We start from the raw sequence: 13814 nt of genomic DNA, 5'->3' as shown, positions 1-13814 counted from the left end.
ACTCTCACCCCTTCACGCCGTGTAACATCACAAATGTCACAAAAATGATTTATGCACAACAACAAAAGTGGGACCTCTCTCATCCATCAGTCATCATGTGGACATTTTTCTGACACACTTTGAAGCTGATGGACGTTTTGTGTCTGCACTAAGTACGTTTTCAGCAGCTATGGCACCGGCAGGATTCACTTTCACAGACTCACAACCACCAGCTTCACCCCTCCCCTCCCCCTCCAGCTGTAGGCTTTAACATTGAGTTTCCCCACACATGTTTACAGACGAGTTAGAGAGCAAGAGAAGAAGAGACTGATTCATAAATGTCTTTGTTTCTGCTCTAACCTTACCCAAACAATGCTGCTCTACAACTCTAGACTACCAGCCACAAAGACAACAGCTGGAGAAACATCTGTCTACCTCTGACATCCACCAGCTCATCCATACAACAAACACACATCAACAACCAGGAAGCAGCTTCACCTCTGATCACACACACACTCAACTCTACTCACTCACCTGGAGGATCAACAACACTCAGGTAGATGATGATGCTGTTCTTCCATGAGCGAGTTTCTTCAATGAAAATATGGCACATGTATGCTCCAGTGTCATGAATCGTCACATCCTTCAGAATCAAAGACACGTCTCCATCCTTCATCTGTCTGTCCTGCAGATCCACCCGGTTCTTAAAAGATGGATGCTGGTTGGCTGGAACAAAGTGACCATTCTGGTACAAAAAAACATATTGTGGCACCAGGTCAGCTCTGCTCCACTTCACAATGTTGTTATTTGGAGCTCGACATGTCAGAGTGACGTCCTGTCCAGACTCAGCTGTGATGATCTTTGGGTCTGAAAGAGGAAACAACACAGAGCAGAGAGGTTAAAGCAAGGGCGATTATCCAGCGATTATTGAATTGTCCCCACCAATAATTTGATCTCTTCGAGTAAAGAAAAACAAACCCGATAGAAAGAAAAAAACGATCTGTCAACGTCTCATTCACCCAGCGGTGCAGAAAGAGTTAAATTACGTTCTCTACTGGAGTCCGACCTCATGTGACAAATATGGCCAATGTGATTGGCTGTGCCTTTCAGGGAGCTCTGTTTAGTTTTAGCAGCGGCAAGCCAGCGCTGCGAGGAGGAGAGGAGGATGGCAGCAAAAAGGAAGAACCTGGATATAAGAAAGTATTTTTCAAAGAAACCTGTAAGTCACTTAAAGTCAAGTTCACTCATAAAATGTGTCCGTCATAATAACGTTACAGGCAATACCAGGCCATACATGCCAACCCTCCCGATTTTTCCAGGAGAATCCCGAATTTCAGTGCCCCTCCCGAAAATCTCCCGGAGCCACCATTCTCCCCAATTTCTCCTGATTTTCCACCCGGACAACAAAATTGAAAAACCATATCCTAGATTGGCCCAGCCAATTCCAGTTTCCAACAATAGCTGCTACTACTGCAGCTACTTAGTATTAATATTACTCTTATTACTCTTTCTGGGTCGCGAAATAAACTTTTAACATATTTTCAGGCGAGAATGTAGCTGTGTAAACTTCAAATAACTTAAACATGTTATTGTTTGGCCTTTTTCAGTGTTTTATTTGTTCGTGAGTAAATCGGTTTGGCTGAGATTAAAGTTATTAGATTAGATTAAATAAAACTTTATTAATCCCTCGGGAGGGTTCCTCCGGAGTTTTCACACAGCTGAATAAATGTCAAACAGAAAACTGATTAAACAGAAGTGTGAGATGGTCGAGAATCTACGCAAGCGTCCGGTTATATTTTACTTTATTTAGACAGCAAGGAACAGACGGCAGAGGTGACGTAATTATGAAGGCTAGACCCCCCAGTTTCACAGTCGCTCATTTCCGGTCTACCCGGCTTTCGGAGGACCCGGCCCACTTAAACCGCGAAGGCCGGGTCCTCAGGTGGACGCAGCCTCTGAATTTGGACACCCCCGGAACAGGCCGGTGACATTTAACTTATTTTTTTCCGATAAGTAAACACTGTAAAAAAATTAAAAAAAAACCTTTGAATGTCTCCCTAATTCTGAGGTCTCAAGGTTGGCAGGTATGTGCTACGCTTTGGCCCACATCAGTCTAAAACTGTATGTAACCATGAAAAAAGTGTTGCCATGTCCACCAGGACAGCATAGTATATACAGTAGTATAGACTCCTTCACATAGTGGACATTGAGTTGTTGTGTGGGGCACCAGTAGTCCATGTCTGCTGCTGTAACAGTAGTTCATGTTTAGAATAAAAAATCCCAGCTCACTGATTTGATCGGGGCAATAGTGCCTAAAATGTTGCATAAAGTTGCTGAGAGATCTTTTACTTTGTGGTGATCTTAGATGAGTAGTTTTATGGACAAAACCCACCAGCTCAGTCAGTGTTCCCTTAGTGCTAATGTGTAAGAGATGTTGGTGTACTATAACTGAAGTAATGTTGTTAAGTCCTTAAAGTCATATTCTTTTATTGTCATGACTGTATTTGAAGCTATTTTTATTTTTGTATGATACCTGATTTATATGGCTGAAGTAAACTAAAGTCTAAAATCAGTCATTTATTTAATAGTAATTTAACATTATATAATTCACATATAAAACTATGAATTGTAATTTTAAATGGTTTAAAAGCATGTAGAATAGCATATGTAGGCAAGTATATTTCTCCTTTTTTTTTATCAAGAAGCAAAGACAAAAAGGAAAAAAAAAGAAACAGGGCAGGGTTCAGTGGTTGAATCATCCGTCCCCACCAATGCCAAAACCAAATCTACGCCATTGGGTTAAAGGTCAAAGTACATTTATGATCAGAATGACTGACTTTAAATATTTTGTTTATTTCCTTTGACATTTGAGTTTTTAGTCATGGTATTTTTAATGAAGCTCTGAACATCCAGCAGCTCTTTAAATGTTTTAAAGTTTTCATAGTTGAACATGTTCTGTTGTCTCTTTCTCTTTAATCTCTCTCACACTCCTGTCACACTGGTGTGTGTGACTGCAGCAGCATCTGCACATGTGCAGCTGTCGCTGCTCCTCCTACACTCAGCTTCAGTCTAACCTGATGTGACTCTAACTCTGTTCCTGCCATGTGATTGGTTCAGCCTGATGCTATTTTCATTGTTATTGAACTTTAATGTTACCCTTTAGAAACAAAGATGGAATAAATTCTATTGACTTTCTATTGAGTATGTTTCATGTTTCTACTGAGGAAAAGTTATTTTGCAATAATGATCTTTATCATTTCATCGCCCAGCTCTAGATTACAGTGAGAGACATTGAGCCCACACAGACTCCATCTACCCTGATGATGCCTTCACACACACAGACAAACTGAATCAATATGAAAATAATTCTTCTGAACTTCTGGTTTCTAACAGCTTCATCTGACCTTGAGACACAAACAGCAAAGTGGAGCAGACTGACACAGTTACTGCAGACGTTTGTGTGTTATTATTACTGCTGATCTTACATTATTATAAATGTGTGAGTCTGTAATCTCAGTGACTAACAGAGAACCTGAGTCTAAACCTGATCAGATGAAGTGTGAGGCTGTGAGAAAGTCTCTGCCTGCATTCATAGATGTGTCCTTTCAGCTGCTCTGATCCAACCTTTGGTCTGTAAGGAAGAGGCTTCAGGGAGATGTTTGCTACGTTGGACTGTAGGACCATCAGAAATGTGTGCAGTAACAAAACAGGCAGCACTGAAAGGAGCTCTAAGTGTTTGTGTTGTTCAATGATTTGTGCACAACAACAAAAATGGGACCTCTCTCATCCATCAGTCATCATGTGGACATTTTTCTGACACACTTTGAAGCTGATGGACGTTTTGTGTCTGCACTAAGTACGTTTTCAGCAGCTCCACCCCTCCCCTCCCCCTCCAGCTGTAGGCTTTAACATTGAGTTTCCCCACACATGTTTACAGACGAGTTAGAGAGCAAGAGAAGAAGAGACTGATTCATAAATGTCTTTGTTTCTGCTCTAACCTTACCCAAACAATGCTGCTCTACAACTCTAGACTACCAGCCACAAAGACAACAGCTGGAGAAACATCTGTCTACCTCTGACATCCACCAGCTCATCCATACAACAAACACACATCAACAACCAGGAAGCAGCTTCACCTCTGATCACACACATACTCAACTCTACTCACTCACCTGGAGGATCAACAACAGTCAGGTAGATGATGATGCTGTTCTTCCATGAGCGAGTTTCTTCAACGAAAACACGACACTCGTATGTTCCAGCATCATTAATCGTCACATCCTTCAGAATCAAAGACACGTTTCCATCCTTCATCTGTCTGTCCTGCAGATCCACCCGGTTCTTAAAAGATGGATGCTGGTTGTCTGGATAGAAGCGACCATCCTGATACAAAAGCACATATTTATCTGTCAGGTCAGCTCTGCTCCACTCTACAACTAAGATGTTGTTGTTTGGAGCTCGACATGTCAGAGTGACGTCCTGTCCAGACTCAGCTGTGATGTTTTTTTGGACTGAAAGAGGAAACAACACAGAGGAGAGAGGTTAAAGGTCAAAGTACAATTATGATCAGAATGATTGACTTTAAATATTTTGTTTATTTCCTTTGACATTTGACTTTTTAGTCATGTTGGATTTAATGAACCTCTGAACATCCAGCAGGTCACCAGTGACCCACTGAGGGGGAATTTTAGCCTCATGCTAAACATGCAAAGTGTCAGAAACTACAAGATGTTAGCTTCCACAGAACAACAACATGTGCTGATAATAAGTGAACATAATGTGTGAGAGACAGCAGCCTCTCATTATAAGACACTGTGAGTCTCTGCATGCTGCCTTTATGGAGCTACAGCTGTTTGTATACACTGAACAAAAACCTTTGTAGCTGTATACTGACTCCTGACACTACAACACATCACACTGACACACACATTACACTTCTTTGTCTCTGTCACAGCTGGATTACAGCCACAGATGTTAACTTTACACAGACTTCAAACAGCCTTGTGTGGCTTCACACATGGACACATTGAACCAATATCAAAACAGTTCTTTAGGAAGTATTAGTATGATGTAAACCAGACTGAAAGGCATTTTTCCTTTTTTATTAAATAGCATTTTGGTTTCTAATAGTTAAATCTCACCTGCAGACACAAACGCGAAGACGCCAATAAACAGCAAAGTCGAGCAGAGTGACGCACATGGTCCAGCAGCCATTTCCGCGTTTTCTAGCTCTGCTGATCCAACACTTAGTTTGTTCTAAATAGTTGATTAGTTGAGTGTGTTGGTATTTTCCAAGAGTAACAGAATCTGAGTTTAAATTGACTACGTGAGTTTGTGTGTTTGTCAGCTCCTCGTTCAATGTCATCCATTCAATGTCATGCAGTTACGTAGTGACGTGTTACGTACGATACGTAACACGTCACTACAAAAGAGGTGAAAAAAATCTAAAGCAGGTCTGAGTGTTTAACAGGATCAGTTCTCGAATGATCGCCACAGAACAACACAAACATCTATCTCATCATCATCATCAGCTACACACTAAAGACCATCATCAGCCAAAGGACTTCAACATGTGTCACTGTATAAAGTGTATATTGTTTTATGGAGGTGGCAGCATTTAGCTGTAGTGATCAGGGATTGTCCATAAATATAAACAGATGTACTGTGACATGTGGAACTTTTGAACTTCATTACAAACTGAATAACATCAAACAAATAACCTGATCAACATAAACCAGAAGGTCTCAGATCACTTACTGATGTCAGGATCTCAGACTGATGTGTCAATGCTCTGAGCTGGAATCAGATGTAAATCAAAGCACTTCATGTAAAACAGAAGTAAGCAGAATAATCCTGATATATGTCCTGTTAGAAATCCTGGTCACGACCTCTCCGACTCATTATCAGACACTGAGTCTCTGCATGCTGCCTTTTCTGTAGCTGCAACTGTTTGTTGAACAGTCTTCACTGAGGTTCCACCCATCCTCTGAAATAAACATCACAGACAGGAAATCCCATCAGAGCCGTGCAGAGATGTTTGAAGGGGCGGGTGCTCAAGAATTTAATATGGAATCACATCATAGTATATCACTGTCATCAGGTGGAGACAATTCCAGGAAAAAAATGTAGCTTATGTTTACCTGATGGATACAATGTTGCTGTTGAGGGGTTTCTGCTGCTCCTGCTGCTGATAGTGCTGGAGGGCTGTGCTGATCTGAGACTGTAAAAAGTCTCTAGGAGAGATGGTAGCTGATTAAAGAGTTATGAGATAATAATAAAATGTAAAGATCGGTGACAGCGCTTAAAACCAAAAGGGCAACAAAACTGTGGGAAATAAACTGAAACTGGAATATTAATCAAATCAAATTAATCAAAACAGCATTTAATCACATTATATTATTGTATAATGCCTTGGTGCCACTGGATTTTAACATGTCTGACACCCATACTGTAAGACAAATGGTGGGGGTCTATTTAGGAAGTTGGGGGAAGCAGACCACTCCACAGGAAGGAATCTTTTGTCTCTTCAAGGACTCTGGGAGGTAGCAAGGGAGTGTGAACCTTAAGGTATGAAACAGCTGTACTGCCTTTTGTTCCTGTGGAAGGTATTTAACTGAGAGCCGTGCTAGGCTCAGTGAGACTCTGCTGACCTGCCCCGCGGTCATGCAGGCTCTCCACAAGCCTGGTTTTCTGTTCTGTGTGTTTTGATTAAAGAATGTTAGCTGCCACTCACCGCTCATCTGCAGGCTTTATTTAATGGAAAACTTCCACAACAGAATGGCGCTGCGAGCAGGGTGGTCCGCGTGGTCGCTGAACAACGGTTCCGTGGACGGGCTGATCACCCCTGAGGGAAAAGGTACCTTTGTCCTACCGGCTGTTGAAGCAAAGGAAATGGAGGAGTCATGGAGCCGCGTGTTTCAGCAACCACCGAGACCATCGACTTTGAGGGGACTCCTGCAGATGGGTGAGTGATAGCTAACTTGTAACAAGTCACGAGAGTTTTGTGTCTGGCCGAGGAGGTGAGTGTGTTGCAGCCTTCGGGGAGCCCAAGAAGGTGTGTTACGACCTTCCAGGGCAAGAGCTCCGAGGGAGTCTTCATGTAGAATCACGGAGTGACATCTCTAGCGTCTTCTAAAAGATCCTAACTTCTTCAAAGGAGACTGGGGGTGGCGGTGTTCGTTCCTTGGTCCGTAGAAGGCAAGGAACCTCACGGGGGACGCCTCGTGTAGTAGGAAGAGAATCTAGATTCCAGGGGCAGTCAGCGGAGCCGGAATAGCGGCTCGAAAGGCGACTGCGGCAGACGTTCCACCAGGCGGCCAGGGACACAACTCAATGTGTGACTGTATGTTAAGAACTGTGGGTAAAAGTATGTTGTGAAATGAAAGAGAATGGTTGTGTGGGAAAAGTTGTTGTGTGTGACAGCTGAAAAATGGGGAACAAAAAAAAAAAAAAGAGAGAGGAGTGTAGAAATGTGTAGTGTAGTTGTTTCCAACTAGCGGGAGAGGGTGGTACTGCAGGCCACCAGCTCCCCTAGGGTGGACACACAAAAATTTCGCAGAGTTGTTGATGAAAATAAGCAAAAAAGGAAAATAAGCAATAAAATAGGAAGAGAGTAGAACAACTACAATCTCTCTGGGTTTTTAAGAAAGGGGACTTCAGAACCAGAGAGGGGAGACGTGTTTCTTTAAGCAGTGATAAGAATGATCAAAATGTCTCAGTGTGTCACTTGCAGGTGAGGAACAGACCCTGATCAATTTTCCACGTGCAGCAGTCGGAAGAAATTATAGGTTAACATCATTAGAAACACTCAAGCCAAGTTTTGGCTGAATTGTTTTACAGCTTAACTTCCATGTGTTTGTCACCCTGAGAAAACAAGCTCCAAGAATCTCTCCCTGAAGACAAGAAATGCAGTTCCAGAACAACGAGATGGATATCAGGAGCTCACAGCAGTGTCCTGAGCAGTGAAGAAAAGGTCCAGCAGCAGCAGCAGCAGCTGTGCAAGACAGCGACAGCAAGGAGGAAAATGGCCTCATCATCACTGGATGGATGGATGTGCATTTAGAACGAGCTGCAACTTCACTGTGTGTAAATGGACCTTTGAAAAGACTGTCTGAGTTGGACATTTGCCACTTTTGGAGCAAAATGGCAAGATGAGACAGTGGAAAACACAGGACAAAGCTGAAAGACAACTGACTCTCACTGGACTGCTGCAAGGGGGGAGAGATGCGATGAGACCACAGTGGAAGGAGCAGGGGAGAACATGGCTGTTTTAGTGTGGGAACTGAAATTTGGGTTTAGGAAACTGGGAAGAAAAAACGACTGCCTTGCGTGGAGAATTGAAAAGTGTCTGGAGCACCGCAAAGAGGAGAGGTACACAAAAATTACACAAACAGAAAAATGCATTAATCCTACTAACACATACACACATGCAATGAAGCTCATGAAGACCAAATAGCATTTTAAGCATGCATTGCTGTTACCATCATCTTGTCCGGTTCACTTAGTGGGTTAAGAAGTGATACATAGACTAGTGAACTAGTATTATTTTGGGGAAGGATGATTGAATCATTGCAGGGGTGAACAGAATGCTGCAGGGGGGTCAGATGAGTGGAGACTAATAGATTATTGAGTTTCTTGTTTCTGATGTGTGGGGGAGGTCTTATCACAACACACATCTGGGTACATGGGGGAAAACAAAACTCATTATCTAATAGAATATTGTTGTGTGAGGTGTGTGACTGGTGGATGAAAGTTTGGGAGATTTACTGATGCATTTTCTTTTGGTACCACTTTTGACCTGCCAATTAGTTTTGTTTTGATCTATCATTCTATGAGAGTATGCTTAGACAACTTCTAAAAAGAGGCCTTTATATTTTTTGATTTTTAACAGTGCACTGAGATTTTTGTTTTTGTTTAGCAATTTTCTCTTTTGAAGCAGGCCTGCAAGATCGGGATCGAAAGCGCTACACAACATGTTGAACAATCGCAAGTGAGTTTCTCCAAAAATTAAAATGGGCTCAGGAGAAAGCCACTTATTTGGGACAATCAGAAAACAAGTCCCTGCCAAAAAGGATTCAGCGATGTAATCCAGTCTAAATTATTTTTCTTTTTTTGAAATGACGTCATTGCTGGCAGTAGAAACTTATTGCGTCACGAGGTTCTACTGTCAGCAAATAAAAAAAAAATGGGGACTGACTGGACTGACAAAAGCTTGACTGACTTGACACCAGTATGCAAGATTGCACCTCCACCTTGACCTGACAAAAGGGTGGATGTGTGTATGTTTCTTTTTACAGGAACAGAAAGGTGACAGCAACAGGTTGTAGGGGCTTTTGGGCCGTGCTGACTTAACCTTTTAACTGCCACTTTCTGTGTCTTTGAATTTACCAGCAGTGTGTTATTCATGACCTTGTATTGTTTACAGTGCAGAGGTCACTGTGAGAAAGTGTGCATACAGATGCGCTGCGCTAACCTATATTTTTCCACAGCAGAGGGCTAATCATATGATCCAATCACATAATTTACAGCAGGACACACCACTGGCTAATGTTTTCTCTTAAGACAGGGCCTAGAGTGATGCTACTTCAGGGGAGAATCCCTGGGAATTTTTAAGAGACAATGCACAACTTTATTGTGCATGTCTAATTGTGCTAAGCTGACATAGGGCAAAAGAGGGTTTTCCGTGGAAGCTTTCATTTTTAAATTGCAGAGACTGTGACATGAGAGATATGGAAGAAGAGACTGAAGTGCAGATACAGACCACGACTGGGAGAGAACGCTTCAACAGGACCAGTGAGAAGCAGGGACCATCTGCAGGACAGCAGACAAACAACAGTGGGCTGCACCACTGGACTTCCAAAGGATTGTCATGAGGAGATTTCGCACAGCAAAATCTTAAAATAAAATGAAAGAGTTTCGCCGTTGACGCTGAGGAAGACAACTAAGGTGTACGACGTGCTCTGCCTTAAATCTACAGCTGCGTTGGAACAGAAATCGAGGGATGAAGAGAGCGTGCCAAGCTCCAAAGGTGACAGCACAGAGGGAGATCAGCGTTGGAATTATGACTCTGAAAATGGCACAGACACCAGGAGCCATGACGGTGACTGAGAATGACCACCTAATGCTGTTTCACTTTGCCATGCAAAGTACTTTGACACTCTGGATAAGGCCTTTCCTCTGTATCATTGTTGTTGCCATTTGCATGTGAGAGCTTAGATTGGGGGGAAGATTAAAGATGAACAAAGGGTGGTGGGAGAACAGTGAAGTGAGGATACACAGTGTGAAACTCCTTTAAGTGTACAATAATGTTGATGTGATTACAGAATGTCGGGAAAGAAATTCTGGTATTAATGTGATTCTTGATTTAAGAATCAAAGGGTGGGATTGTGAAGGAATTTCTTTTACTTATGTACTAATCACATTATTTTATTGTATAATGCCTTGGTGCCACTGGATTTTAACATGTCTGACACCCATACTGTAAGACAAATGGTGGGGGTCTATTTAGGAAGTTGGGGGAAGCAGACCACTCCACAGGAAGGAATCTTTTGTCTCTTCAAGGACTCTGGGAGGTAGCAAGGGAGTGTGAACCTTAAGGTGTGAAACAGCTGTGTACTGCCTTTTGTTCCTGTGGAAGGTATTTAACTGAGGCTACGTCCACACGTACACGGGTATTTTTGAAAACGGAGATTTTCCGTTTTCGTTTTAAAAAATAATCCCGTCCACACGTAAAGGCAGAAATGAAGGAAAACGCTGCTAGGAACATGCCAAAGCAGCAGGTGGCGCTATATTCCTAACCGTGTAGAAATGTTGGCCAATCAGAAGTCTAGAAGCCTCGGTGGGAAATAGTAAACAAAGATGGGGCATAGAAGCAGAACCGAGTCGTATGTGTGGAGGGACAGTAACTGTGTGTGTATATGTAAGCATTTAAACACTGCAGAGAGTACAATTAACAGTAACAGTATTGTAGAAATTCATTTCACCGAAACAACAACGTGGCGCACACTGTGACGTCAAAAAAGGCGCACACCTTTGACGCTGCGTTTTCTCCGTTTTTCTCGTCCACACGTAAATGCAAAAACGGAGTTTTAGAAAATATCCACCCTAGCCGGAGTTTTTAGAAATCTCCGTTTTCAGTGACCGAAAACGCCGTTTACGTGTGGACGAAAGGTGCAAACGCATAGAAAAATCTGCGTTTTCAAAAATACCCGGGTACGTGTGGACATAGCCTGAGAGCCGTGCTAGGCTCAGTGAGACTCTGCTGACCTGCCCCGTGGTCATGCAGGCTCTCCACAAGCTTGGTTTTCTGTTCTGTGTGTTTTGATTAAAGAATGTTAGCTACCGCTCATCTGCAGGCTTTATTTAAGTGGAAAACTTCCACAACAGCGTCATGTTATGTTCACTCCTGCCCTGTCTCGTTACGATTATCTGTGTCAGGTGTGTTCCCCGTGTGCTCCCACTTCCCTCGTTAACCCTCTGTGTATTTATGTCCGCGTCTCCCTCATGCTGTGTGTGATTCTCCCTGTGTTTCCTGGTGAACATTATATTTAGTTTTTCCCAGTTTAGTTTGGTGTTACTTGTGATCTGTTTTTCCAGCAATAAAGCTGTGCTTTTTGAGTTTATTCCCTGTGTCCCTGTGAGTTTGCGTTTGGGTCCTCTCCTGCCTGCACGCAGCCGAATTATGACACATTTTATATTAAGATTTCTAGTTATTGGTATGGTGAGTAGCCTTCAGTTACAGTAATAAATCTATTGCTGTGTGATCTTTTCATGCCTAAAGATGAATAATAACACTTAAGAAAAAAATCCTGATTGAGATTGTCATAATTCATACATGAAAACTATAATTAAACCAACAAACTTTAACAAATTTCAAAAGATGAAAACAAAGAACAAATAGCTCCAACAACATGTATGAACATAACGCTAACTTTGAACAATTTTACATATATTAATTATTTATTTGATGACAATAAAGTCAATAACAATTAAACAAGAATATTTCTAATACAGCAACAATATTTAAAGAAGGAAAAACAATATTTTCAGTTGTTCACACAGGATTAACCTGAGTGACCTGTTCCTGGACCGTTTCTTTAACAGCTGTAATAGATTACAGGAAGTCTCTGGCAGTGTTGCTGAATCTGCCAAAGCAAGATCAGACGTGGATGGGCTGCTGCAACTGAGACCTGCGGTTTGTCTTTTCTGGTTGGTGAGTGGAGAATCACACAGGGTGGTCTGCAAAGAGCTTTAGGATGCTTCCTCCCACTGTCCACTGCATCCTCCATCCACAGGGTTTGCAGGGATCACTCGAGGCTGCCACACCACTAAGATGTTTTCAGAAATATGCAAGCAGGAGATGGTGGATGCTATATTACTACTAGTAAAATACTTGTAACTCTGTAGCAGACAACAGTTTGATAAAGTGCTATGTAAAATAAAGAAACCAGAAGTTTCAAAGAGATTTAGTTTATATATTTTATATAATACAGAAAATGTGTACGAATGACCGGCAATAATTCAGTCATTGAAATTATCCATGAAACTAGCAAAGTAATTCCTAAATGCGTGTAGATTAAAGAAAATTATTTTACCTGGATATGATTGTCTCTGATGAGTCTAAGGTACCAAACATTCCAGCGACGATGACACCGGTTTTGTAGCTCCTTGAAATTAAAACAATACACAACCACACAGAGCGACATTTCTTGGTCCATTTTTCAGTTTTCATGCTGTGGTGTTAGCGAGCAGAAAAAATGGAAGTAAGGGCAGACTTGAACAAAGGCTTGAAGGCCAATTTTACAGCCGGTCACTTCCATCCTACCCGGCCGTCATAGGATCCTTCGGAGCATCCTTCCCCTGAATTTGGACACAGCCAGTGTGTTACCTTACCTTGTTTCCATGTCGTGCTTCCAAGTTTCTGAACTCATGCCAGGTTTCGACACCTATGTCTATGTCCATTTCCATGTTCCAGGGTTTTGTTATGTTTAGCTCACCCAGCTTAGATTATGATTTAGTTCTGCTTTGTATTTCTAAGTCCAGCCTTTAATAAACGGTCGTTCAGTTAATATGAAGTTTTGTTATTTTGCGTGTCTGCACTTGGGTCATCACTCCTTGCAGTCTGCCTCAGCCAGACTGTGACAGACAGTACTGGTTGTCAGGATCCAATATTATCATGCATTTGAATAAAGGCCTCATCATACTGTATGTGGAATTGTATGACATGGGCAGGATCAGTTGGGTGTGTAAGTCCAATTAGGTTTGACAATGTCCTCTCTATGGCTTCACTCTCCTGCTCTCTGGGCTCTGACTCTCTCACTCCAGCCTCTTTCTCCTGACTTGCCCTTTGCTCTACATCCTCTCTAGGCTCTGCCTGTGACTCACTCTTCGCCTCCCTTCCACCTTCCATCGCCTCATCTCATCTATCACTCTCCACTTTCTCTCCATCCGAGAAGCACAATTTCCTATTGCATTAATCTATCACTTAATTACTCACACTTAACAACTTTTTCACCTAATGTGTTGATGCCTGCTCAATCATCCAGGTAAGTAAATCCAAAAAGGCTGATTCTGTTCATCTGGACTCAGAGTTTTCAGAGGGAGAAACATTTCGTCACTTCTTCAGCCCAGCTGACTCCAGGTTTCCCCAACCTTATAAACAGTACATTTGTGCAAATCGATGGGGAGATGCTGTGGTTTAGACTCAGCGTTCCCTGATTTGTTGTCCTCGTAGTTCTTCCACACACAGCGGTCACTAACCTCCAGTCAGGGATCTTGTCCTGTGTGAGAAAACTCCTCCCTACCTTACAGTTGTTACCAGGGATGTTTCATATTCA

At 42.2% G+C, this 13814-nt stretch overlaps 1 protein-coding gene across 1 annotated transcript; it reads right to left on the bottom strand.

The window, feature by feature from the left end:
* Positions 1 to 441: 441 nt before the first annotated feature.
* LOC112846002 (matrix remodeling-associated protein 8-like) lies at positions 442 to 5193 on the bottom strand. Its single transcript, XM_025905194.1, has 3 exons — positions 5121 to 5193; positions 4152 to 4490; positions 442 to 846 (listed from the first exon to the last, which is right to left on the bottom strand). The coding sequence occupies exons 1-3, from the start codon at positions 5191 to 5193 to the stop codon at positions 506 to 508; spliced, it is 753 nt and encodes a 250-aa protein (XP_025760979.1). The 3' UTR covers positions 442 to 505.
* Between the last annotated feature and the right edge of the window lie 8621 nt (positions 5194 to 13814).

The sequence above is a fragment of the Oreochromis niloticus genome, linkage group LG3 (genome assembly GCF_001858045.2).
Source record: "Oreochromis niloticus isolate F11D_XX linkage group LG3, O_niloticus_UMD_NMBU, whole genome shotgun sequence".
Taxonomy (NCBI): domain Eukaryota; kingdom Metazoa; phylum Chordata; class Actinopteri; order Cichliformes; family Cichlidae; genus Oreochromis; species Oreochromis niloticus.
The sequence above is the reverse complement of the archived record's forward strand: the minus strand, read 5'-3'. Positions and strand labels throughout refer to the sequence as shown.

Coding starts and splice junctions, on each gene's coding strand:
- LOC112846002 (XM_025905194.1), bottom strand. CDS start 5,193: ATGGCTGCTGGACCATGTGCGTCACTCTGCTCGACTTTGCTGTTTATT. Junction 4,491..5,120: donor CTTCGCGTTTGTGTCTGCAG/GTGAGATTTAAC, acceptor TTCCTCTTTCAG/TCCAAAAAAACATCACAGCT. Junction 847..4,151: donor GACTGTTGTTGATCCTCCAG/GTGAGTGAGTAG, acceptor TTCCTCTTTCAG/ACCCAAAGATCATCACAGCT.